Source organism: Panicum hallii, chromosome 3 (assembly GCF_002211085.1).
Source record: "Panicum hallii strain FIL2 chromosome 3, PHallii_v3.1, whole genome shotgun sequence".
Taxonomy (NCBI): domain Eukaryota; kingdom Viridiplantae; phylum Streptophyta; class Magnoliopsida; order Poales; family Poaceae; genus Panicum; species Panicum hallii.
Window position 1 is genome coordinate 37,703,998 of NC_038044.1, and position 26,687 is coordinate 37,730,684.

Below are 26,687 nucleotides of genomic sequence, written 5' to 3' on the forward strand. Positions count from 1 at the left end.
AAAAGGTAAAATTATATAGGAATATCTGTATATCTGTCTTGTTCTACGTACTTAACACCGTTAACTCTTTCTAACAGAATAGGGACAAACTGGAGCTTCATTTTAGAAAAATCAGGGCAAAATCGTATGAAGCAAAATGGAGAGGCAAAATCACCATTGGTTCTTAAAATAGGGTCAAGAACGCCAAAACCCCGTTGGCTTTCGCGTGGGCGGTTGGGTCATAACTTTTGAATCGATTCCGGCTCCATCATGGACGTAAAATGTTCGTAAAAGAATTACCCAAAACAACAACAACAATAATAACTAGGTGGCTTCCTATCCACGCATTGCTTATAGGCTGATTTAGTATATGAACTATAAGTGGTTTACCTTCCTTACACATAGTGTGTATATATCTTTTCAAAAATTTCATCCAAATGAATTACTATTAGAGAATCTCTACCACAATAAAAAGAACGAAGTTGGATATAATTTGATGTGTGGGTCTACCGACTGTGCATCTCAGCTATCTGATCATCTCCCCGTCTGATTTCAACCCCGACCCCTCCCCCCGGACCCGCCTTGCCTCCCCCCCCCCCCCGACCTCTTGTCCGACAGTTCCCCTACCCGCTCATGTCCCTGCCTCCTCCTCCTCCACCCCACGCGCTCCTGCCTCCCCCCCCACCAAAGACTGTGCTGGTCCACGCCCCGACACCGGTTCCCGTGAAGGTGCCGCCGACACAGGTGCAGGTGTCACCACCACAGTTTTTTTTTTGGATTCTTTTTTGCTTTTTCGGTGTTTGCGTGGAAGGACAAGCTCGAGGACCCCAGTTGAAAACCTAGGCTAGGGTTGGCAGATCCAACAGTTGCACCGCCACCAAAGCTCGGGACGCGGCGCACTGATGGTTGTAGCCCTCTAAACCTACGCTCCCCATCTTCGAATTCGAGCCACTACTGGAAAACACGCTAAAGATCCACCCCCGAAAGTACCAGTATGAAGCTGACCCGGTACTAATTCTAGTATTAGTACCGGATGATCTTTATGCCGATACTTTTGAGCTGGGTCAAAAGGTCCAGGGACCTTTTAGTACCGGGTGGTTTTCCACGTACCTGTGGCTAGATAAAGTACTGGGTGGTACTAAAGGTTCCACCCAGATTAGTACTAGGTGGTAACACCATCCGGTACCTTTGTCTAGCCTTAGGTACCAGGTGGAACCCGGTACCTAAGGGTCCTCCACGGGTTACTTCAAAAGGAAAGCATCTTCCTCCCAATCACAACTGCTGTGTAGGTGAGATGGTAAGGGAGGTACGCGCTATAACGCCCCAGTTTCAAATATGGCTCAATTCTACTCGCACGTTGAGTAAAACACGCAGTCGCACCAACCCCGCTTACACTTTCATCCTCGCTTCGCGTAAAAGGGTTAACCCGGGGGGTTGAAATGCACTTGGCACTTGTTGGTGAGGCTCACCCTCAACTAGCAAGGTGGGACAACTCCCCACACATGTCATGCCACTCACACTTGGGCCACTAGTGGGCTCAAATTCATCCTTGTTGGGCCGGGATGTCACATGCACCCCCCTAAAGGACCCGACATCCTCGTCGGCAACATACCCGCACATACTAGAGCAATCGACCAGGAACTTCCCCTCTTAGCACACGTCGTCCATGCGTCTAGTACCGGCACACATGTCATGTCGTGTGATCACACACGGGTCCACACACGCCATGCGCCATATGTCTGTGTCCCTAGCACGCACACATCCGTGTAACCGCGAGAGTCAGCTCTGATACCAATTGTAATGCCCCAGTTTCAAATATGGCTCAGTTCTACTCGCACATTGAGTAAAACATGCACTCACACCAACCCCACTTACGCTTTCATCCTCGCTTCACGTAAAAGGGTTAACCCGGGGGTTGAAATGTGTAACGCCCACGTTTTTATCTTATGTAAATTGCATTACCAATCACTCGCTTAAAAATCTTTTAAACCTTTTCCGCCGCTCGAGCTCCCGAAGCCCACCCCCCGATTTTCCGCCGTCCCGACATCGCGCAGTCCTCTTTTTCCGCGGAGCCGCCCGTCCCTTTTCCTTTTCCACCGGCCCCGCCATCTCATCGCATCACCATCGTGTCGCGGTCGGCCGCGTGCGCCTACCCGGCCGCGATCGTCGGTGCCGCACGCGTGTCCCCACTTTTCTTTTCTCATATTTTGTTCAAATCTATTTTATTTCTCTCTTCTAACTTTTTTGTCCCATACTCTTTTTTTTCTCCCAGCGCTGGCTTCCTCTTTCTTTTTCTCCCCTGTGCTGCCTCGCCTTGCTACTTGCGCTAGCATTGCTGCTCCTTGCTCCAGCGCTTAGCACTGCATCTCCTTCACGCAGGCACGCACGTGCTGCTTGCTGCCTGCTCGAGCTGTAGCCCGCTCCTTGCGCGCACGCGCGGGCCAGCGCACGACTCGCCGCTGCCCCCGTTGCTGGCTGTGCACGTGCACTCACATCACGCCACCCGCGTCACGCCACGGCCGCCGCGGACGCTGCTGCTCGTTGTGCCGCTGCGTGCTTGCTGCCTGTGCATGCCAAGCCGGCTTGCGCCTTGTCCCCGAGCATCCCAGCCGCCATTAATGGCGAGGTTCCTGTACTACCCGTGACCCTCCCATGCCGGCCATCTCCCCTCTCCCTCTCGGCCTATAAATCAGCCCCCGAGCCGCCCCTCACTCCGCCCACGCCGCCCCAGCACCTCCCCTCCTCTACCTCGCGCTGCAGCTCGCCGCCGCCGCCCACCATTGCCAGCCACCACCCATCTCCGTAGACCGTCTCCGCATGAGGTGAGGGCCGGAATCGGACCCCTTGGCCTCCTCTCTGTTTTTCCCTCCTCCCCGGGCGTCGCCATGCACCAGGGGGCCGGCGTCCATGGCCTAGCCACGCCCCCCATCCTACCGTTCCCCTCCCCCTCCTGTTCTGTCTCGAGGAAGAAGAAAGGTAGACTTATGCATAAACCCCTCCACTTTTCCTTCTTATGCAGTCCGCAGCCCTCCACCTCCCTCTCTCAAATATTTAATCAGAGCTCCTTCTATCTCTTTATTTGATTACAAATAGGTCCTCATCCTTTTAAACTACTCCCTAAATGACCTTTAACTCATCAGTTCATGTAACATTTTGTTCTGAATCGATTCCAAACTCCACTACGCATCATCTCAAATATTTTCTCCAAGTCTCAGGATCCACATCCGATAAATATAATAGTCTTCTCTATTTTTTTAATCGAAACTCCCTATTTCCCTCTCTTTTTTAAGCTCGTCGGCGTACTTTATTTTTATTGTATGATTGTTTGTGTGTCGTAGCCGACGGTGTGACCGAGGAGGAGCAGTACCGCGAGCCAAAGCCCGAAGACCCGTACCTCGAGGAGAAGCTTCCGGAAGGCTTTGAGGACGGCAAGTCCAATCCCATCCTTTGATGCATATTTATCCCAGTTTTATAAACACAATCTATTGGCCTGTTTTATAAAATGCATTGTTTTATTGCAAGACATGGTTAGATAGCCACCCTTTGATTGCTATGACTATTTCTTGATGACCTAGATTAATGTCTATATAGGATTGGCTCTGTTGGATGTTAACTACTGCTAGAGATGCTTAGGACCTTTTATTCCCTTTATTATATTTTAATCATGACCACAACGCGCTTTATCAAAAATAAAGGTGTGAGTGTTTTAAAGGATAAAACGGGATTTCGGGAAAATAAAAGGATATAACCTGATGAGATGGACGGTGTTTCCTGTGTGAAATGGCACTGGTGAGCTTGTACTTTTGTGGTTGAGCATGGTTGGGAGATGTCCGTCTTGTCAATGTAAGCATAAACTGAGGTGTCATCTTGCCTAACCCACTTATCGTACAAACACTCGACCGTTGTGTGGGCAACGGCTTAGCATAAACCCCACTAGTTGTTCTGCTAGCCAAAAGGAGAGCTGGTGAGCAATGGGAGATCATGGAGAAGAAATACGATTTGTGTGAGTTATGTCCCGGTTATGACTTTGTTGATAGGTCATTAACCCCATGGTTGCTTCCGTGTTGGCTAGTTAGATTCAGCTAAGGTGGGTAATGGCTTTGTTAGGATCCGCAGCGACACTAAGGTGTTCGTAGTGCGGTACCCTACTTGTGGGTAAAGTGTACAATCTCTGTAGAGTGTAAAATCTATTGGAATAGCCGTGTCCACGGTATTGGACGAGTTACGGCATGGTCACTTCAATAAACATTTTGGGATGGTTGGTTTTGTGGCGTGAGTTATTTTGAAAGTGTCCGGCAGTTGTGCCATGAGCTACTGTGGATGTGGAGTCCGGTAGTATTAAAACTTGGATCATTTGTGTAGGATCAACCCCACTTATTATTCGATTACTACAGAAATATTTTGAGAAAGCTCTTTTATTAAATGAACCCTTGCATGTGTAAAATCTTGCTTTATCACAAATGAACCCTAGCCTTATCCTATGTATGATCCTTATTATCCCCCTCCGTGGGTGTGGTTGGACTTGTTGAGTACATATGTACTCACTCTTGCCTATTTTTTATAGAGGAGGATCCGAACTTCGTTCCTAAAGACATCGAGTAGGTCGCCGTCCTGCACCCAGCCTTGCCTGTGGTTCAGGGTCTCCACAGGAAGCTTACCATGGCGCAAGACTCTGATGTTATCTTAGATTTTGTTGGCACTTTAGTTTGGTTTTTAGTCCTTATGTTGTCCCTCTTGATAGTGGCGCTTCAGTGCCCGCTACATCGACGGTTTGTATGGTAATGAACCATCTCATGTAATAAACTGATATTTGTATCACATTTGGTCACCTCTGATGAGGGGACGCTTCAAAATACACTTGGCACTTGGGTTTATATGTTGGTGAGGCTCACCCTCGACTAGTAAGGTGGGACAACTTCCAACGCATGCCATGCCACTCACACTTGGATCACTAGTGGGCTTAAATTCATCCTTGTTAGGCCGGGATGTCACACACGCGAGGCAAGAGGTCAGGGTTCGAATCCCGACCACCGCATGCACGCGTATTTAGCATGAAAAAATCGTGTGACTTGGGACGTGTGCGGGTGCGGGCCTCTTCCCAGGTTTAATGTAATTTTTAATAAAAATGCTTTGGTACCGGGTGGTACCTTCACCCAGTATTTAAAGAAAGCCTTAGGCAATGGTTCTTTTGTCGGTGATGAAGATCGAGAGTTTTTAGTCTCGGTTTCGCAGTACCGGTTCAAGAACCGATGTCTAAGACCGTTTCTACCAGGTATTGAAGGTCCGTTTAGTGAGTACAGCTTCTGTCCTACCGGCCAAGTTGACCATTTTCCCCTTCTTTCTTGAATCGAAGCTACAATCGAGTAGGAATTGTTCCATCCTCCTGGGTTCTGGATATTGGCAGGGGCTGTACGAACAGGACGAGGGCGTGGCGTCTGCGTAACATTCCTTCTCTGTCGTCCTCAACCGTCCCATGTATTTATTGAATCCACGAGATGATCCTTGATTCACTTCTGCGTAGCACCCCACCTCTTCGATAGAATGCCTTAATGACTAGGGATATTTGTGGAATGTCTGAAGTTTATGCTCTTTGGTGATCCAATTAGAAGATAATGATCGAATTAATGTATTTCAAATTACCTATTAGTGTAGAGTTGTCAGCGCTTCTCCTTATTTAACCATTCTTATGATACCAGAATCGTCAGCGACGAATGATCTTTTGCATAATGTTAACATTTATGATGATCCAAGCATTGCTTTTGGTCAGATAAAATAGCGTGTTCTGTGAAGCGTAAGAACACTTATACATAAATATTGTGGCACTTTATCTATTATAGGGCCTTAGTATATTTGAGTTTTTTGTTGTAAGATACAGTATATGTGCTACGATGCAATAACGCCAATTGAATTTTAGTTTGAACTCTACATGTATTAACCGTTATTATGGCTGGCATCACATTCCTGGTTTCTGATTGACCAAATATAGCAATGGTTGGATATTCACTCTTACTGTCCACATCCTTTATGTCACTAGCTAAGAAATCAATATAGGAGACACTCAATTTAGTGATGCGAAATAAAACACGTCTGTAAAATACTCGCACTAATTGGGACTCTTAATTACTTTTTTTCAAATGGATTGGAATAGTTTCTGCACAAGCTGAAGCTCGAGAGCCCACATAATGTTTTATTTTGAAAACGTCGCGTGAAACAAATCAACATGTTGTTTTAGGATATTTTTTCTCCAAAATCGGATGCTTGAGTGGGCGATTTTTCATGCCAGTTATTTATATTGTACTGTTCAATTTTAGTGTTATTACAATGGACATTCCTTGAATATTGTAATTGAAATTTGAGCATTCTCCTTACACGTCCGGCGCTAACAGCGCTAATTATATTTATAGTTACTTACTTATTTCATGACCCGGCCACAAACACTGGAAAAGCAGAGCAATAACTCGAACCTGAGGTTCTTTGACAGCTTCGTTGTGCTTCAGCTCAAGCTGCTGTGGCGTCTATATCGTTTCCGTGGCTCTCCTGCAGCTCCAGGATGGGCTTCACCTTGCGCTCGGTGATGGCGATGCAGATGTCGTTGGGGAACAGGTTCCGGAGCACGAAGGCGTGCACCACGGTGGTGGCGAGCAGCGCCGCCACGGTGAGCGTGGCCACCGCGGACAGCGCCACGCACAGAGCCTTGGTGAAGGCGTTGTCCACCTCGGTCGAGTAGCGGATCGCCGCGGCCGCCGCGCTGGCCATGGGCGACGTGTACGCCCACCACGCGAGCGAGAACCTGAACCCACGGAAGAAGTTGATCCGCACGCCCAGCGACGCGTACAGGAACATGCCGACGAAGAAGGCCACCTTGGAGGCGTGTCCGAACTCGCCGGTGATCTTGGACCACGCCACCGACGACACGCTGGGCGCCGCTACGAAGAGGAAGAACACCGGGTGGAGCTCCTTGGGCAGCGTCTCGTTCGTCGGCAGCCGCTGGTACAGCGTCACGAACATCACAATGTAGTGCGCAAGCCCGACGGCGAAGAAGAAGAGGGGCCCCTCCCGGAGTCCCATGGTGGCGCCGAGCTGCGCGCCCACGAAGTTGCCCAGCAGCGAGAGGTGGTTGGACGGGTTCGCCACCTTGGACAGCCGCCGCTGCCCGCCGGACATCCACTGGCCGTAGATCTTGAGCGCCAGGCAGAGGAGTGGCGCCATGAGCAGGAACCAGAGCCAGTGCGGCAGCCTGGTCGCCCTCGTCACGGTGTGGGGGACGCCGATGGCGAGGAAGAGGCAGGTGACCCACGGCGCGAAGAAGAAGTTGACCCGGATGGGGTGGTAGTACTCGCGGCGCACCGCCTCGAAGTAGAGCGCCACCTTGCAGGCGTAGGTGGCCGAGACGGCGAGCATCAGCGCCACCGAGACGCACCAGAGCACGAGGTTCACCTTGGAGGTCACGTGCAGGAACGTGGTCGGCACCGACAGCGCGATCACCTTCCACAGGATCGCTTGGCTGCTCACGCCCATGGGGATACCGAACGCTGAGATGGGGAACCGGAGCAGGAACGGCCATGTCGTGTCCGACGGCAGCACCAGGTCCTCCGACGGCTGAACAGATTAACAGTAGAGCACACGAGTAAACTTCGTCTTCGTCCACGCAGAGCACACATAAATGGACACGACACACTGACACGTAGAATGTAACGCGAACCTTTAGTTGGTCGAGCTCGGGGCCTTCCAGCGCGGCGTAGAAGCGATCGACCTCGGGGACGGACGTGGCGGAGGTGCGGTGGCTGCCAATGACGTTGCCGACGTCTTCGCCGCCCTCGTCGTCATCGAAGCTGTCCGGCCCGCCGGTGAGGTGGGTGATCTGCCGCTCGAGCTTCCCGGACCACGTCTTGAACGAGTCGTATCGCCTGTCCCAGTTCATCGCAGCCGCGGCCCTGCTGCGGCTGCGGCCGGCCCTGCTCGCGAGCCGCGCGGGCGGCGGGCCGGGTATCGGCTGCGACCGGAACATCATGGCCTCCCTGTCCGACTGCGTGAAGCGGACGCTGTTGCTCCCCGTGTCCTGCGCGGCCAGGCGGTGCGGCCCGCGCGCCGCGTTCGCCATGGCCTGCCGCCGGAGGTCGGCGGAGTCGGCCGTCGCGGCGCTGGGCGTGGGGACGCCGAAGCTGCCGGGCGACGCCGGCAGGCTGATGGACACGGGCTGCACGGCGCGCAAGCCTGCCGGAGGATGGAGCTGCGTCTCCAGCGGCGGGAGGACAACCTCGCTGCGCCGCGGCGGCGGGACCTGCATTGCATAGACGCATAGAAAACCATCATCTCCATGTCCACCTTCCTCGTCGTCCATGGGCGGGACGGCGGCGAGGCAGCGGTGGACTAGGGGGCCAAGAGGCTCACCGGGGGATGGACTGGCGGTTTGGGGTGGGCGACCGCCTCAGCGTTCCTCGGCGGCAGGGCGCCGGACTTGCTGCTGTTCGCGTCCATTCCTCAGCTGGCAGTGAGCAACCAACAGGGCTCAGGGCTCGCTTTGTGTCTCTCTGTTGCCTTGGGCTTTGGTCGCCTCCTCTCTGGTTTCCTGCATGTCTGATTTATAGATGCCGAATCTGCCAGGCAATTGGTAATAACAATGCAAACCCATCACATGTGGAATTCGGCACACTTTTTGATTCAGAAGCCAGTTGGAAGCGGGGCCGCCATTGCCGCTGTGGTTTGTGGGGACACCACGCGGATGCTGCAAACCACTAAAACAGCAACATATGGGTTGAACATTAGAGTGTACTTCGTTAAAAGTCTTTCATCTAGGTTTTACTGGGCAAGCAACTTAGTGTGGCGGGCATAGTTACTCCATTTGACAATATTAGTCCATCAACTGTGCTATTGCACGGGTTAGTAATTTTTTATTTGTTAGAAATTCAAGGATAAATGTAGGGCCAAATCTAATAATGCTTCTTTATTTTTTTGAACTCTCTCTTATCTGTTCATATTTTTAACATAATACTGATATGTATATTTGTTTTGGTTTTAATGATTTTTAATAATAACACAGATAGATTTTTAATAAAAGAGGATGTTGGTGAATTACATGCAAATTTAGTAGATCAGTGTACATTATTTTCATAATAGCATATGCAAGCAATTCATATATAGATTTAGGGGGTGGGAGGGGAGGGGGGTTTATTTACTTTAAACTATTTTTATAATGATAGAAGTGGAGAGTTTGTCACCACCCTAAAATTTCAATTTTAGGTTGTAAATATCTTTTCGAATAAATCTATCCATCTTATAGAGTTTCTAAGAATATTTCCAGATTTTGCTGGCATTTATTTTTAATTTTTCTAGAGCTAATCCAACTCTAACTCCGAGATTTTTCTCAAGAATTTTGGATGCTTCAGGATATTTCTCAAGTTTTAAAAACATAATCTAGACTTTTCTAGGTTTTGTTTCTCATCTAAATATCCTTTTCCCAAGTAATCAAAATTAAAAAATAGTAAATACCTGATGGATCGGGTTGGACCGGACCCCTGTCAAACACATAGCTGAGCCGGCTGTTTCTTCTCTCCCTCTTCATGTAGGCCCCACAAGCCAAGCTCGCAAAGTTGCAAGGCCATCTTCGGTTAGCGCATCCAAGCCGAGAGCTCGCCCCCTGCTCGCCTCACCCCGCACCCTCCCCTATCATGCGTCGCTGCACCGTCCCTGTCGTTTCCTATCACGCAGCACCATACGACCTGTCTCGGTCCAACCAACCCGACCTGCGATGAAGCTCAGGCCGAGTCAGGTAGGCCACGGCTGTGCGCCATCATTCTAGGCGTGCACGCCCTGCCCTTGCATTGCCCGCACCTACAAATCGCAAAGCTGAGCCCTCCCCTCAACCCTTCAACTGCGCATGGTCTTCCGGCACCACCGCCATGATCTGTTTCACGAGCGCCCTAGGTCTCCCCTGTTCCCCTACTGCTCGTGAGGCACCAGGAGGCCCAGCGCCGCCACCGGCCCTTGCTGAGCGGTGCCCCCCTGCGCGCGTCCTCTCCCCCAGCCCGTCTCCTTGTGCATCGTAGCCCTGCAGCCACGAACCTCGCGCCCCCTGTATTGTACGCCGCCGCCGTTGCTGTCCCATGCACCTCCTCTTACGCCGCCCTGCTCGCCCTTCCCCATCGCCTCTTCTGACAGCGTTGCGCCACCCTGCAACCGCTCTCCCTGCATCTCTCCCTGCCCTGCGCCGCCTCTAGGAGCTCGCCAAGGTGCAGAACCGCCGCTTTTCCGTAGCAGTACGTAGCCGCCCTCATCTCCGCCCAAATTCAATCGCCACGGTGATCCTCCATTGCAGATAAGAGGTAAAACGAAACCCTCTCGTCGTCCTCTCTCTTTTCCCCAAAATCCCAAGCCCTCTTATACCCTAAATCACTGACAATTTGACCCGCAACTAGCTTCTGACCGCCAGCCATGGAGGAGCCCAAGCTTTTGCAATCTAGTCCCTAATATCTATATTTTATCACAAATAGGTCCTGCAGCCTTGTTTCTTCCACAGTTTCTACGTTTTAGCTCCATTTTAGTTCGTTCTTATTGCGTTAGCTTTGTTTTAGCATGAGCTACAGTTAATGTCGTTGTATCGTAGTATCTGTTTTAAAATTAATTTTATTAATACCTATTCAACTAGCTTTTCTAACTAAAAGCAAATTAGATTTCTACACCGGTTTTCTTAACTAATGATAATATGAATAATACAATATAAATGTGTCTTTTAATATAAGTTGTTTAGTTCAAACACAAATCATAAAGTTTCACGCTGGTTGTGCTCATGTCTTTTATTTGCTAGTTAAATAATTAATTGGCTTAGTTTGCACATAATAACCTTGATAAATAAAATTTGACTCAGTTAATCTCATCTTTACAAATATAAATTAAAATAAGTTAATTGCATCTTTACATCTATTTTCATAAATAAAATAAATCAAGCATATAGTTCTCGTTCTTTTTCCTTACAATACAAATCTTTCGATAGCTATATCTTTTCAACTGTAGCTCCGTTTTCAGCGTTTCTTGCGCTCCCACGATCGTAGCTTTAATGCGCTCTTTTATGCTTTTCTTCTATTTGGTGTTGTGTTCTTAGTAGTATTTTGTTTTTCTTCTTTCTTGTATATTTGTGCCGATGCTTGTTGGGAGTAGAAGGAACACAGTTAGAGACCTGAAGGTTTAGAGTTTCAAGAGCAAGTGTTGAAGACTCTAAACAGTTGTTCTCTGGAATAAAGGCAAATATATTCCTTTATCATATTTTGTCCAAATAACCTTTATCATATTTTCATTTCAAATAATAGGTAGTTGCTTAGTTGCTAAACTACGGTTTCGGTTGGTTTATGAAAATGATACTTGATACATGATTTACCTCTTTTGGAACCACTATGATGATGATGATTAAATGATTAATTTAAACCAATGAGCAACCACCCGGAAAAAACAGTGCAACCATGAGAATGGCTCTGGTCTTGGCTAATTAATTAGATTTGTCTAGTTTGCTAGTAGCTTATCAAAAGGCGCAAGAGGGGGGACTAGGTTCAAGAGGGGTACTCGGCATGCTAAAGGGGTTGGTACGCCTACGGGGTACACTCAGCTTTGGGGGAGGGTGCACTCGCCTAGCGGCTAAAACCTTAGCGTGCTACTACTTATTAGGAGTCTTTGTAAAGGCTTCGTAATATACCCATGCAGTCATACCTCGGAAGTATGATGATAGTGCCTGATAAGCACTGCGTGCTAGGTAACACAACTTGTGGGTAAAGTGTGCAACCTTCTGATATATCAGCCGTGCTCACGGTTAAGAGTGGCCTGGACCCTCACATAACTTATTTAAATTGAACTTCTATTTAGTTCAGTAATTTATTTGTTTTAAAATTTTTTATTACTCAGTTATCTCTTTATTTCATAAATGTGGGCAATATTCATTTATGGCTTAGTAAATAGGTTGTTAATATTCAACTGTTTATTTAAAATGCTTACTTTATCCTTGGTTTAAGCCTTGCATGCCATTTATTTCCTAATGTACTTGCTGAGTACCAACTATAAATATACTCATACTTGCTAAATTAACGCTGCTCAGAAGAGAAAGTTGCTGTGAAGTTTTTTGAAGATGCTGCTGAGTTCTAGACGTACGCAACTCCCAGTCGATTGTCTGTGAAGTGTGGAGCCGTCGTTTTTAGGATAAAGCTGTATATCTCTAATAGACTTTTAGTCGTTGTAAGTCTTCTTTTCGTGATATTGTTGCTCGTTATTCCATTATGATGTTGCTATATATATGGAACTTGATCCTAACGTACATTATTCGGTTTTTTTTAAAAAATGGGTGTGACAAAGTTTAGGTATATATTTAGGGGGTTATTTTAGGGTATTTTCATAATAAGAGAGATGTACAATTTTTTATCAAAAATATAATGGATCTAATGGCTATTATTATCAATGAAGATTAAATTTTATGGAACTGGTGCCAGATTATGGTTTTTGTGAGAATTTCTATGTTCTATCTTTTTTTTTTCTATCACGTATAGTGAGGATTAATGTGGAGGCTCAAAAACGAGCATCTAATTCGTGATAGTAACATTAATCATGCTTACTAAACTTGATGATTCAATTTAATTTATTTTAGTGTGGATCAACACAGGATTACATTTGATGGACAGGTCTTAGACTTTGCTTTACACTGCTAGAATCTGCATTTTTGCTGAGAGTTATGATCGAAGTGGCTGACGGTACTAGTTTTCTTTATATTTTCCTGCTCCAATAGCCGACGGTGTTGTAGTGCAGCACATCAATTTACTAAGGGTAATAATAATTTCCCCACGAGCTACCACCGACCAACATTTCCTGACTATAGAGGACAAAAATACCATGCCACCGGCCACTTCGTAGCAACCTCTCAGCGATAACTTTAACTCGTGTAGTATTCCTTCGTTCACATTCTGCTAAACAAGTAATTTGCGTTTCTAAAACTTACACATTTGAAACATGAAACTATAATTTGTTAAACTACAGGTCGCCTGCCAAGTCTTGCCATATATATCTTGTTCTCGTCAGCTTAACGTACCTTCATTTTCAGTGACTTGATCTCCTCCAAAACATCAGGGAAGAATTTAATATGAAAGTCATCATCATGCAGAAAGCGTGAAACTTCGTTATCTAATCTAATTGTGACGAATGCAGTGGAGGACCACCTGAGGTCAAGTTTAAGTAAGTAGCGTCCATGCTCTTTTTAGCGAAGCTGTAATGGAACGTTACCAACCTTTTGGGACCGGAACTTTTAACCAATGGTCCACAACGGCGCTTGCAGATGTGTATGCTTAGTTACTCAAGTTGCAATCAAGTTATAGATCACTTGAAATCTCTAAGGGACAATACTACTTTGACATTTGGTTAATCGTTCGGTCCAACTTTATTAGAGTACGGCACAGTACCTTGCGGTAGTGTTTGGCCTTGTGAAGCACATCTTATTAGTTAGTGTGATTTGGTGGCCTAAAATTTCGCTATGAGCAAAGTAGCACTATCAAATCTGACCATGAAGTCCTCGACAAAAATAATTATATTTTATGGTTGATTATGCATGGAACGTGAGATTATTTGTTCCCTAATGTAGTCATCAGGGGTCAGCAAATTTGTCTGCACGAACTTTAGGAATTAATGGTCACATATATTGCATTATCATCATGAACTGTGCTGGTTTTTAGTATTTTTAGTTGATAAAAGAATAGGAATAAGGGGCAAGTGAGCATAATGAGAGCAGCATGGATAGTACACCATATCCTCCACACTATGTTCTAAATTCTTTTACATCTGTTCCTCCTCTGCTCATCTTCTTGTATTTTCCTACGCAGTGTGCATCCTCACCGAGAGCAGTTGTAGTGCACAGAGACCCCAATTACTTTGGAACAAGCAGCCATATTACAAACATCCATGCAAGGAAACGGAATATAGAATAAAGCAAGAAGCAAATGTTTATGTGCGTCCAAAATCCACTGGTTTGTTAATTAAAGTTGTGAGGTACACAGCTATATAAAATCACCAAGTTGGATCGTGCCACACATAGGCGCATATTGAAATTAAGCATGCTTATTGAATAAACAAAACACCCAAGAGTACCTGGACCTGACATGTGACATATACTATTCCTGGGTATAAAAATTGCTCAGGGATGGCTACAAGAGAGAATAATTTTCAGGTGAGTGTAGTCAGCAATTTGCTGTAAAGTGTGTGTCAGTCATCGAGCCAATTTCTAATTTGATCAGTGCACTTCTCTTATATATTTATAAGCTAAGCTTGGCAAAAACATGTTTATGCGGTACATGTACAATATTAATACCAAATCGTTCAACTTAATGAAATTAATATGTAGAATGATTTGATTGCTATCCCTCCACAAATATAAGGCTCGGATTAGTCTCCAAAAACAAGTTTTTGACTGTTAAATCCTTTGTTACTACAATGTTTGTAGTTAAAAAATCTTCACCATGGGAAAATACTATTAAGGTCAATCCAAAGATGTCATTTTAATAAAACAAGATATACATTTACCTGAGGCTAAATGTTGGTACAAGATTATAAAGTCAGAATATTGAAATACACACCCCTTATATTTTTTGACAGTATGTACACACAAATCAAACTGTATGTTTAACCTGCTAAAAGTAACGAAGTGAAACCGATGGAAATAATTGGGAATAGTGTGGCTAGTGGGAATATATAGTAGTTGAGCAATATCTGTTCAGTGCATCCTGACTGTGCGCAAACTTGCGCTGTGTTCCAGTTAAGCTTGTGCGCTGGTCATTATCAGCAGTGGCTGTTGAACAAGCCCAAACTTAGAAAGGCTCCAGCTAGCAGCAGAGGCGTACGCTCTTCACGAGACGTCCCCAAGGCAGGATATACCACAATGAGTCATAGGTTCATACATATCACGGTCAGACATATGCAATAGGTAATTGACATTGTATAAGGTTTGGAGTTTTGTTGAAAATCGCACGATCATCGGAACATTTTGCCTGCCAATGTGATTCTACATGGCTTATATATAGAGTGCACGTGGCTTATATATAGAGTGCATGTCATCTCATAATGTCTCATGCTCCGTATGCCATCTAATAAACAGAAAGCACTTAAATAATACATTCACTCTTCACATCCAACTCGTTACTAGTACCAATGGAAGACATATAAGTAACTTTAAGACATGTGATAGATCTTACAGTCCTGGGAAGGTATACAAAGATGACTAATTTGGTGGTACCTCAAGGTCCCCTATTCAATGTTGAACCATGAGCCTTCTTAGTAGTGGTCTTCATCTCTTGACCCCTTCATTTTAGCCAGAAGCAAACACAAGGACCACCAATGAAGTTGAGAGAAATAATGAGTAGCGACAACAACAAAAAAAAACAGAGTTAGATGCACAGAGTATGCTGCGAATATGAGGCATCGGGAAGTCAAGCTCCTCGGGTGTCACAGGTATATAGAATCCAGCATGAACCTGTCTATAACTCATTTGAAAGGATCGTAGGTGAGCGCTGGTCTGCTGGGCAAGTTGCAAAATGCAGGGGACATTGCTGTGGGGGGGGGGGGGGGGGGGGGGGGGATGGCTAGTGACAAACTGGTTGAAGCTCTAGAGGAGGCGTGTGCCGCGTCTGGTCCAGCTCGCGCGAGGAGAGTGATTCCGCTGTTGTAAATCTCTTGATCACTGTTCATTAGACAAGAATTTCAGGCAGCGTCCAAGGCTAATTAGGGTTTCATATCCCTATTTCCAAGAATGCCACGTCAGCTTGGGGGATAAATGAAACACTATGTCTCAATAGAGAATTTCATTTAACTGTTTCCAAAGCTAACAAGTGTAATTAAACGTTAGTTGATCTATTGGCGCACGGGATCCCCTGTGAAACAACGACGGTCACAGTGGTCATTTCACGCCGTTTCCAACGTCTTGGAAATGAGCTAGCAGAGTGTTGTGGGATGAAACTGATTCCTTCTCTTCCCTCATTAAATTAGTGCTACATTATCAAAAATGCTGATGTGCCATGGTAATTAATGTTATGAAACTCGCTATAAAATCTCCATTATAATTAGCCTAACAGCATATCTAATAAAAAGTTTTGATAAGGTAAAGTTTGTTGGAAGACGGGTCGCGCCAACGCACAACCGCGCGACCGTACAGCGGCTAGGCCACGGCCTGCTATACACGCGGCCATGCCTCCATGCCCCTCCGCCTCCCTCGCGCCTCTCCCTCTCTTCTCTTGCATGTCCTTCTTTTTGAATCAAGCTTGTCCATAAAAAATATTTTATCTTTCTCGTATGAGCTCCGTTTTGAATACCAATTGCACCGCTATGTTCTACGTGACGAGACGAATAAAACTAGATCCTACTTGCATATATTTTAAAGATATTTTACACGGGTAGCAACTTATGTGTAAATTTGAGCTGCGATATCATTAAAAAAGTTGCTACGATATACATATATAAGTTGCTACAATATACATATATATATATATTGTAAAACTTTTTATACACAAGTTACTATTTATCTCAACATTAGTTGCCACTTAGGGTCCTTTTAGGGTCCATATATAATTGATATACTTGTAACAATATTTTAGATAGTTCAACAATCTACATAAATTTTGTTACTACACACTCATCTTTATGTAAGTTGATACACTATCTCTACGTAAGTTGTTACATTATATTTTTAAAAGTGGTGAGAAATAAAAGTTATGACACTTTCTCTACATAAAATCAATATTTTTTCTCTACATAAATAATACTAATAAGTTGATATAAAATATCTATGTAACTTAAGCTGGTACTATATATGACTTATTACACTGTACAACATAAAGTGCTACATGTACATGTATATATTTATGTTACACAACAAGTTGCTACATATTTGCATATAAGTTGCTATTGTACATTCAATATAAGTAGACAGTAACATGAAATGGCTTCGAAACATATCAAAATGGGTCTTATATCGTAGATCTTGTCGTCTGGAACATAATGGTGCAAATTTTTTTGAAAACAGATGTTTGATGAGAGAAATATACTAATTTGAAGGAAATAAACACAATCTTTTATGTCTACGTCAACGCTGACATCAGCTGAAAAGGACAGTCTATACTTACTGGGTGCGCTCCGCACATGTTGAGGGCCAACCATGCATAAAACACGTGTCGACAGGGGATGGGAAGGTGCGCTCCCATTTTAAGCATGCTAGCACTGGATAGGGTGTCGCGCGTTTGGTTTGTGCGCCACCTGTCGCGCGTTATCACGGTCCTTTTGATAACGTGCTCTCTTAAATCATATATTGTTGGTGCGTCTCTTTAATATGTACACTACTAGAGAAAGAGCTATGGATCCCACTTACCGGTATAAACCAGATCTGGTACTAATACTAGCATTAGTATCGGGTCTAGTTTATACTGGTATTTTTGTATGGATGGAAGCCTATGAAGTTCTTCAGTAACGGGTGGTGATACCAACCAGTATTAAAGGCTATATATTAGCAGTACCAGATGGTTTTAGTACCGGTCATTTAGTCTTAAAGGGTCCTCGATTATTTCAAAAGAAAGCTTCTCTCTTTCCCTATAAGTGTTATGTAGATGAGATGGTAAGGAGGTACCGACAACGAGATAAGAGAACTAGAGTTTGAATCCTCGCACGTGCACTGCACGCGTGTGTATTTCACGTGACTTGTGACTAGCGACGTGGCACGTGTGTTGGGCTTTTCCGGGCAACCCTGAACTATACGAATGTTGCACTGTGTTCTATTGGGCGATGGTAATAGGATGCATCTGGAACCACTGCACGTTGGATCTTTGCTGTATTGCTGATGTCTCGAGGCCAGCATCCTGAGCAGACCTGTGAGAAATACCTCAATATCACAAGAGAATTAATTTGTCGTGTTCCTAAAGGATGGCACTTCCCATAATTAGGACTTAGGAGCCTAATAATTTATCTTCTGTTGAGGGTGTACTTGTGCAAATAAGTTCAAAATTCACTAACAAAATTTACCACAGCAAGATTGTACGTTAATGACCTCAGATTGCGAGTGTTTAAGGGCGAGTTTGGTAGGACTTCCCGCTCCTGATTCTCGCTAAGAATCCGAGGATCCGTGCCAAACAACAGTTTTTGAGGAGCGATTCTACCTGGGAGCAAGGGAATCGATCCCTGTTTTCACGTACAAACCAGGGATCAGATAGAACCCGCTCCCCCGCGCTCTCAAACAGCTTCTCAACCAACCAAAATATAGACCTCGCCATCAAGTTGGAGAGTATTTACCCGCAAATGCCACTGAACAAAACCAGGGGCGCCCTTCTCCCCCGCCCGACCCCCCTTCTCCCCCCGTGAGTCGCCTGCACCCGCTCAGCACTTGTCCACCGCCCCCCTATACTCCGTCCGCCGCCCCCCCTCCCTGAACTCCGGCCGCCGCCCCAGATCCAGCGCGCCGGTGGCCACCTCCACTCCGGCCGCCCCTCTTCGCTGACTTCTAGAGTGCCTCCGCCCCCTTCTGCTCCCCACACGAACGCCCGAAGCAATGGAGATTCGCTAGGTTTGGTGGCCGCCCTCCTGTACTCCGGCCGCCGCCCCAGATCCGGCCCGCCGGCGGCCACCTCCACTCCGGCCGCACGTCTTTTCTAGCCTTGTGGCCTGCCTGCACCCCCTTCTCCCTCCCCCACTCGACGGTATGTTCTGGTCACCGCCCCTCCTGTACACCGATCAGAGCCTCAGATTCGGTCGGCTGGCAGCCACCTCCACTCCGGCTGACCTCGGTTGAGGCCTCCTGGACTCCTTGTGCACCCTTCTCCTCTCACACGATGGCCTTCTTTTGCAGGCGTAAGGTACAGATTGCTCCACCGGCGGCTTCACCAGTCCTTCTATTGCAGTTCCTCGTCTGGTTCGGTCTCTACTCCATCGGCCTAAGGTACAGACTGCTCAACCTGATGCTCGTGCTATTTTTCTTTGTACAGACTGCTAAATTCTTTGTACAGACAAGTGCATTTGTTTGGTCACATAAGCAACTATTGTGTAATTGTGTGCTAAATTTTTATGTGGTTAATATGTTGGTACAGACAGTTGGTTGTATGTCATGTGTAAGGTAGCATTTGATTTTTCACATGTCCAACTATTGTGCCACTTCTTTGTTACAATTGTATTTGCTCAATATGTCGGTACTCGCCATGAACTATTTTCTGTACAGCGAGATGACTGAAAATGCTGATTGGAATGAGGAGAACACTAGACTTCTATGTGAGTTGTTTGCTGAACAAGTGAGAGCACACAATCGCAGTGGCACTCATCTTAACAGGACTGGGTACAAAAATATTATGGAAAAGTTTAAGGGAAAAGACTGGATTGGATTATAACAAGCTGCAATTTAAGAACAAATGGGATAAGATGCGGAAAGAGTATGCTAATTGGAAACGATTGACCAAAGAAACCGGGTTAGGATGGGACCCTGTGAAGAAGACATATACTGCACCTGACTCTTGGTGGAAGAAGGAAAATAAGGTACCAATAATTATGATTGATATCTTTTGATAGTCATGAAAGCTATGCAAATATGTATGTATTTATCCTCTTTGTTTGCAGGTATATAAAGGAATTGCCAAGTTCAAGGATGGTCCTCTTCAGCATGAAGATTTAAAGACCATTATGTTTGAAGATATTCGGAACATGGGAGATGATCATTGGTCTCCTTCAAGTGGTGCTGCACCTAACACTCAAGAGACCGAACCTGATGATGACAAAGATGAAGATTACGAGGCTAACGAAGCCAGTGATGATTGTCATGAGATCTCCCCTGAACCTTCCAAAGGAAAGCGGCCTGCACCTACTAGCCGAAAGGATAAGGGTAATTGGCTCACAAGGAATGATTCGACCATGTAGTGTGAGAACATGCATGTGGTATGTTCATTGTATCATTTTTTATGAGTTTGTTACATTTTTCCCTGCTGCGTGCAAGCTGTGATTTTTTCCCCTACTAGAACCTTTACCATGGTATTGTGTTGTAACAATTTTTCATGAACCTATAACAATTTTCCTGCTGTGTTGTAATATTTTTTCTATGAGATGTATGATATGGTTCATGCTGTATGGAATGTATGACATCTTATATGGTGTATGAATTGTATGACAATGCTTCTTGTTCTCATAATTGTTATGTGTGTATGGACAGATATCTTCTTTTGATAGTGAGATGGACTCAAGTGACTCAGAAGTGGATGATCTGGAAGTCATGCGGCTGATCACAGAGAACCAAAATGGTATTCATGCTGCTGCATCTTTCTTATCATGGTATTATGCATCTTATGTTGACAAGAATGAGCGAAGGACTACAACTTTTCCTGGTATGGCTTGGGTCATGGAAACACTCAGCAATCCTAAAGAATGTTATGAGATGTTCAGGATGCCCCCATGGCTATTCTACAAATTGCATGATGAGTAGGTTAGTGATTTTGGCCTACAATCCTCTAGTCATATGAACTCCATAGAATCTCTTGGGTTGTTTCTTGTGGTTTGTGGTCATTGTAACATTCCATGTTTGTACCTTAGGGTGTTTAAATAGCAAAAATTGTGAATTTCAAAAACTTTTGTGGATTATCTTAACTTGAGATTGTTGTTGGATTTTATTTTGATTGGATTTTCAAATTGCTTGATGCAATTGAGTGGGATTTGAATTTGAATGGGCTATTCAAATTCAAATCCAAGCTTTAACCTCCTAGCTCCCTTGGACCAAAAGCCAGAGACCGGCCCAACTCGTGCGCAGCCCAACACACTCTCTCTCTCCCTCCTTCTTTCCCGCGAGCCCGCCCAGCACCACCGGCCCAGCCCACCATCACGAAGCGTCGTGACTCTTCCCTTTCCATCTGCCCGGGGCAGCTGTCGGGCGGGTCCCACCCGCCAGCTTTCCCTCCCGCAGTTGCCGCGACCCCGGCTCCCTCTCGCTTCCCTCCGCCGCATCGCCCGCTCCGCGACAGGGAGCTCCAACCGCCGCGCCTCCCCTTTTTCTCTTTTCTTCCCCGCCGTGGCCCCGCTCGCTCGCGTCACCCACCAGCTCGCGTGCCGCCCCGCTCCGCGACAGCCCCGTAACCGCCCGCGCGCGCTCCCTTTTTTTCCCCCGCACCCCGGCCGCCCGCGCCGCAAACCCTAACCCCCGGGCCGCAGCCGCCGGATGCATGCCGCGTGGCCATGGCACGGACGCCGGGCATCGCAGCCCTCGGCGTCCGGGCCCGCGCCGCAAGCCCTAGGTTCATCCCATAAAAACCCCGAGGTCGCCGCCCGAAACCCTAGCCACCCGTGCCCCTTTTCCACTACGCCGTCGCTGCACCAGAGGAAGAGAGAGGAGAGGAGGAGGAGCAGGAGGAGAGCCCGAGGAGGAGGACGCCGCCGCCACCACCGGAGCAACTTCCCCGAGCCAGCGCCCCGATCGACTACATCGGCGAACCTGCGCTGCCCGGCCCTGCTTCGCCTCGCCACGGCACCGTCTCTCCGCCGCACCGAGCACTTCCCCCTTTAGCCCCGCCGGTGAGCATCACTGCCGCCGCTCCTTCCCTTTCCCCCTCTGCTGCCGGCGATGCCGATGGACCCTCCGTAGCCCGGCCATAGGATCTCCCATTCCCCTTCAGCCGCCATGCCGTCTTTTCGTGCACGGACCCATCGCACCGCCGTCATCCCCGCAGCCGCCATCGTCTCTCCGCCGCCGCGTCGTGCCGCGGGCCCGGGATGCCGGTGCCCCGCGCACGGCACGGCCACGCCGCGGCCCTGGGACGCCAGGACCTGCGCGCGTGCGTGCGTACCCGTGCTGCAAGACCCGACCGCGCCCAGCCTCGCCCTGCCTGCGCCACGGCCTTGCCGTGCGCGTCAACCCCGCGAAGTGGCCGCGACGTCGCGTTTGCGTCGCGGCCAAGCCTTTAAGGCCTTTCCCCGAGCACCCTTTGGGCGCCACACACACACACACTTTGGCACGCACACACGCACGCCCTCCTGCCGCACCGGATCAGGACCCGCCACACCGGATCCCGCCGAGGCTGACGCTTGGGGCCATCATGTCAGCGAGAAGGAGAAGGTGAAGAGGCAACCCAGCCAGCGAGGAGGAGAAGGGAGCAGGCCCAATCCACGAAATAAAGCTTGCCCAAGCCGGCCCTCGAACACAGCCAGCCCGAAGATGAGCCAGCCAGCCCGAGGAACCGAGCCGGCTTGCTGAGCCGCAGGCCGAGCTGACCCCACGAGCCAAGCCGAGCTTGTTGGGCCAAATGAGCCGGCCCAGCTTCTTTGGGCCCAGAATCAGCTCGAGCCTTTTTCCTTTTTCCTTTCCCAGCCGGACCGAGGGCCCCACCTGTCAGCCTCGGGGTGAGGCTGACCAGTGGGACCCGTTGACCCGTGGACCCCCCTTGACTGTTGACCGGTCAACGCTGATGTCAGCAGGGCCCACTGCTGACGTCAGCAGACCTGGACCCCCCTGATGACGTCATGCTGACGTCAGCATGCCACGTGGTACGCCCCGGATGCTGCCACGTGTCTCTGTTGACTGACTTTCTTTTCCAGAAATTCTTTATTAAGTTCAGAAATAGGTTTTTCCTTAGAAAATTCATGATAAATCAACCGGACCTCCGAAAATTATGAAACCAGTTTCATAATTCTTCTAAAATCATAAACCACCCGTTAGAGCAGGCTTTGTGCTGATTTGGATCTTATTTGTAGAGTTTTGTGCATTTTTGCACTTTGGTCCCTACTCTTACTCGTAATTACGAATAGGACCCGACCACGAGGAGTTGACCGACGGCCAGGATTACCCGGAGGCCCAGGAGGACTTCAAAGAGACGCCAGGTTCACGCCCATCTACGATTTGAATTCCTATTAGGCATTGCCTGTAGATATGCTATCGCTGTATGTGTACTTACATCGAGATGAACCTGCATGGCCTATTTTATGTACCTTACTCCTTGCCATCCTATCTCACTTGTTTATTATAAGAAATGCCTTGTAAATCTTTGAATGTGTATGTGTGGGAATGGATGGACAGTCTTGGCGTGTGTGAAGTGGTACTCTTCAGGAGTTGGTGATTAGGGTTTTAGCCGGGAGTGGGCAACCTAACTCGATCGTGGATCGAGGGCTTGGGGTGTGTATCTTGGCACACCCTACGGAGTACCTGTGGCGGGTACAGTTTTGGTTACGAGTCTGAGGTGTTGGAGGCACCCGTTAAGGGTGTAGTCGCGGACCACCGTGGTGGATACGCTTTTGACGAAGATGCCCGCTTCGGCAGTTAAGGACCGGGTGAGAGTAACTATAACTTGTGGGAATCTGTTAAGCGTGCACACCACTTACCCATTATAAGGGTGGGCACGGTCCGGGGTTAGCAAGCGCGGTACCAAGCTGGTGGGAGGATCGAGTATCAGTGCAGGGGAAGGAGGTGCTAACCTCACGTTCCCCGAGACGCATGGGAGGCTTCACAGTCCCGGGGCGACCTCCTGTGTGAGGATGCGCCCAAGACCCGAGAAAGCCGGATGGTGCCGTGGCTCCTAGTTTCGTTTCAGTACACCGGTGTTTCGTATATTAGTCGGCTGATCCCCGGCTAGTGTCGATTCGAGTGGGTCCAGGTGTACAACCCCTACAGGGTGAAAACTATACGTATAGCTGCGTCCTCGGTCATGGACTGTAACATCCCAGTTTTCATCACTATTGAAAGAAATGCAAAACAACACTCTAGTTCCTTCTCCATTAAGTAAGAGTGGGATATTTTCAAGGCAACACTCTAGTTCCTTCTCCATTAAGTAAGAGAGTGGGATATTTTCAAGGTAACACTCTAGTTCCTTCTCCATTAAGCAAAAGTGAGATATTTTCAAGGAATACTCTAGAATTAGTAATAAGTAAAATTTTGAAAATGCTAGGATATTTTGGAATTCTCTAGAAAGGGGATACTTGTCCTAATACCATGACTTCCCTTGACCTATAAATAGAACCCCCTCTTTTGCCATGCCATCCACCCATGAGCAAGGTAGATAAGTTGTGGTAAGGCTAGAAGAGGGAGTGCTGGACTAGCCACTTAAAGGTGTGCGTTCCTTCGTGACTTTGTCGCTCCAATAAGGTAAGTGTTAGTCTCCTGGTTAAACTTGAGTACTTAGTATATAGGTTGTGATTCATCTGTTGGTAGGCTCCACCTCGCCATAAATCAGGATCGTCGCACACAGCGCCGGCCGAGATATTTTTCCGCCGCGCGAACCGCCTCACCTCATTTATAAAGGAAGCCGATGCCCCTCCCTGCCATCCCCACCCGCGCTCGCTTTCACTCGCGCACGCGCGACATGCCGGCCCCACGACGGGACCGCGCACTGCCGTCGGCACCGCGTCGTGCTGCCCACCTCCGCGTCCCCACCTCGCCCACACCGCTGCAGCGTCCTCGCCGGCTTTGCCGCCTTGACGCTCGCGCCTTCAGTGCTGCCACTGTTTGAGTTGACGGCGAGCTGCAGCAGCCCACGCCATCGCCCGTCCCTGTGCGACGCCGCTGCTACGCTCCTCGCCTATAAAAGGAGCGAGGCCGTGATGAACTCCACCATCAGCCCTAACACACCGAGCTGCTTCACCTTGCTAGCTGAACCACTTCTCCCGAGCCCATTTCACTCACGAGATGAAGCTCCAACAGTTGACCCTCTTCCTCGAGCTGTTCCACGCCAAGGTGAGATGGCAGGCGGCTCCCCGGTCGTTACCTCCGCAATACTAATAAAGGCCCAAAACACCAACCAGGCCATGAGCACCTAATCCAAATCGTTCTATATAAACACCAACCAATGCTGTAAACCCAATATCTCCTTCGTATCAACTCCTTTTCATATAACTCTTTTTCCTAAACTCTCCTCAAATCATATACTATCTATTCCTCCTATTTTCATCTCCATTTGAGCTTATTTTATAGCTTGATTGTGTTTGTTTGCCGGTTGTGCCGTTTCCACCGTAGATCACCGAGTGATCGAGGAGGAGCCGACCAAGAAGTACGAAGGCCAATACAGCGGGCCGGAGCCAGAAGACCCATACCGTGAGCAGGAAGCCGCCGCCGTCGACGCGTACGTAAGCGAAGGCAAGTTTCATTGACCCCTACGTGAGCGGTTGCATCCATGTGAGGACGTCTAGTTGTAGTCCTGGTTTAGGATCGATTACATATATCGGTGCTTGAGTGATTGAGTGTGCTCATACATGCATATGAGTAGTTATGCATATCCAGAGTTGAGACTAGGATATGAAGGGATTTGGCTGAGGCTAGGGCAGCTGGGTATGCTAGAGCCGGCGCTACCGTGGTGGTAGACTGGCAGGTGAGTGCTACCGTGGAGGTAGGCTCGAGTTAACATGTTGAGGGATGGTTGCTGCCCTGGTGAACCATAAGGACCGAGTTGTTTTGACATCTCACCTAGCTTACTTTAGTACGATCACAGGTTCCGTTATGGGCCGGACTTAGCCTAATCCCACTGGTTAGCCTGACGGTCACAGGGATGGTTCACGGGTATAGACCATTGGGGTCAGGGCCCGAGGGTTTGTGCGGCCGGGCTGGGGCGTGACCACGGCTGGGTGTCGGCTATGTCGGTTGTCCGTTCGGGCAGTCGAGCTTGTGGGTACAGTGTACGACCTCTGCAGAGTGTAGAATCCATTCGAATGGTCCGTGTCCACGGAATGGACAGGCTACGGTGTGGTCCTGACAACTAGTGAGCTACCTACTGTGGGTTGTGTCGGGAAGAGTTGCATACCATAAGTTGCATTACTAATGCTTTGTGCTTAATGTGCATCGTGCATGTCATTTCCCCTCCCGTAGGGTGAGGTGGAACTTGTTGAGTACTTTTGTACTCACCCGTTTATGACTTGTTGCAGAGGATCCTGATTTCGTGCCTGAGGAAGGCGAGTAGTTCGTGCCCTGTACCCAAGTCTGGAGTGGTGCCATTGCAGTAGAAGCCACCATGTCAGATGAAGAGTTTACCCTTGCGTTTATCACCGTTGCTGTTGTATTCCTAGTTTATATTATTATTGTAATCGAACGTATTAAATAAAGCTATGTATGACTGTGGCACCACTTGTGTAATGTATTTTCACCAGAGACTGTTTTCTGGTGTTTAAATACATGTTTAGCTCCGGTTGTTTAGACCGGGGCGTTTCATGGACATCCCTACTCCTCTGTTGCTCTTATTAGTTAGTGTTACTCATGATTTCTACCTCCCTCTAGGATAACTTCCTGCCAGGGGGCAGTTGAGATGCGAGGAGAGGGAGTTCTCGCATCGACTTGGTGGTTTTGGAAGGTGTGCGTTGACCGGGAGTCCGGGATGCCGGAAAGGCCCGAGTCGGGAATGGAAGGAGATATGTATACTTATATATATATATTGCATGCATAGGGAAACCTTAGCTTTACCTCTTGAGCTTTGTTATACCCATAGTATAGACCACGATAAAGCTTACATTCAGATGGTGACGTGAACCTATCCCATTCCTTGGGGATAGCCTGGTACGATGCAGGATCCGATCCGAAGTTCGACCCCAACGACGACGGATGGTACGACTGAGGCCTGAGCTACGCTCAAGTCGCCTGTGGAGAAGATTCCCGAAGATGAGGGATGGCTGAAGACCTAGCTACCGCTTTGCGCCTTCTGCTTGTTCGTCCTAGCCGAGAGGCTTGTAATAAATTCCGTACTACAGATCCTTTGGATTTATGTAATAATTAAACC

General features: G+C 47.7%; 1 protein-coding gene across 1 annotated transcript; it reads right to left on the reverse strand.

Moving 5' to 3' along the window:
• Positions 1 to 6,314: 6,314 nt before the first annotated feature.
• Positions 6,315 to 8,518, reverse strand: LOC112886830 (S-type anion channel SLAH2-like). Its single transcript, XM_025952831.1, has 3 exons — positions 8,371 to 8,518; positions 7,682 to 8,260; positions 6,315 to 7,578 (listed from the first exon to the last, which is right to left on the reverse strand). The coding sequence occupies exons 1-3, from the start codon at positions 8,455 to 8,457 to the stop codon at positions 6,478 to 6,480; spliced, it is 1,767 nt and encodes a 588-aa protein (XP_025808616.1). The 5' UTR covers positions 8,458 to 8,518; the 3' UTR covers positions 6,315 to 6,477.
• Between the last annotated feature and the right edge of the window lie 18,169 nt (positions 8,519 to 26,687).

What these genes read in the sequence shown, in the direction of transcription:
- LOC112886830 (XM_025952831.1), bottom strand. Translation starts at nt 8,457, where the DNA reads ATGGACGCGAACAGCAGCAAGTCCGGCGCCCTGCCGCCGAGGAACGCT. An exon ending in AACCGCCAGTCCATCCCCCG is followed by an intron (nt 8,261 to 8,370) that starts GTGAGCCTCTTG and finishes TATGCAATGCAG; the next exon opens with GTCCCGCCGCCGCGGCGCAG. An exon ending in CCGAGCTCGACCAACTAAAG is followed by an intron (nt 7,579 to 7,681) that starts GTTCGCGTTACA and finishes TAATCTGTTCAG; the next exon opens with CCGTCGGAGGACCTGGTGCT.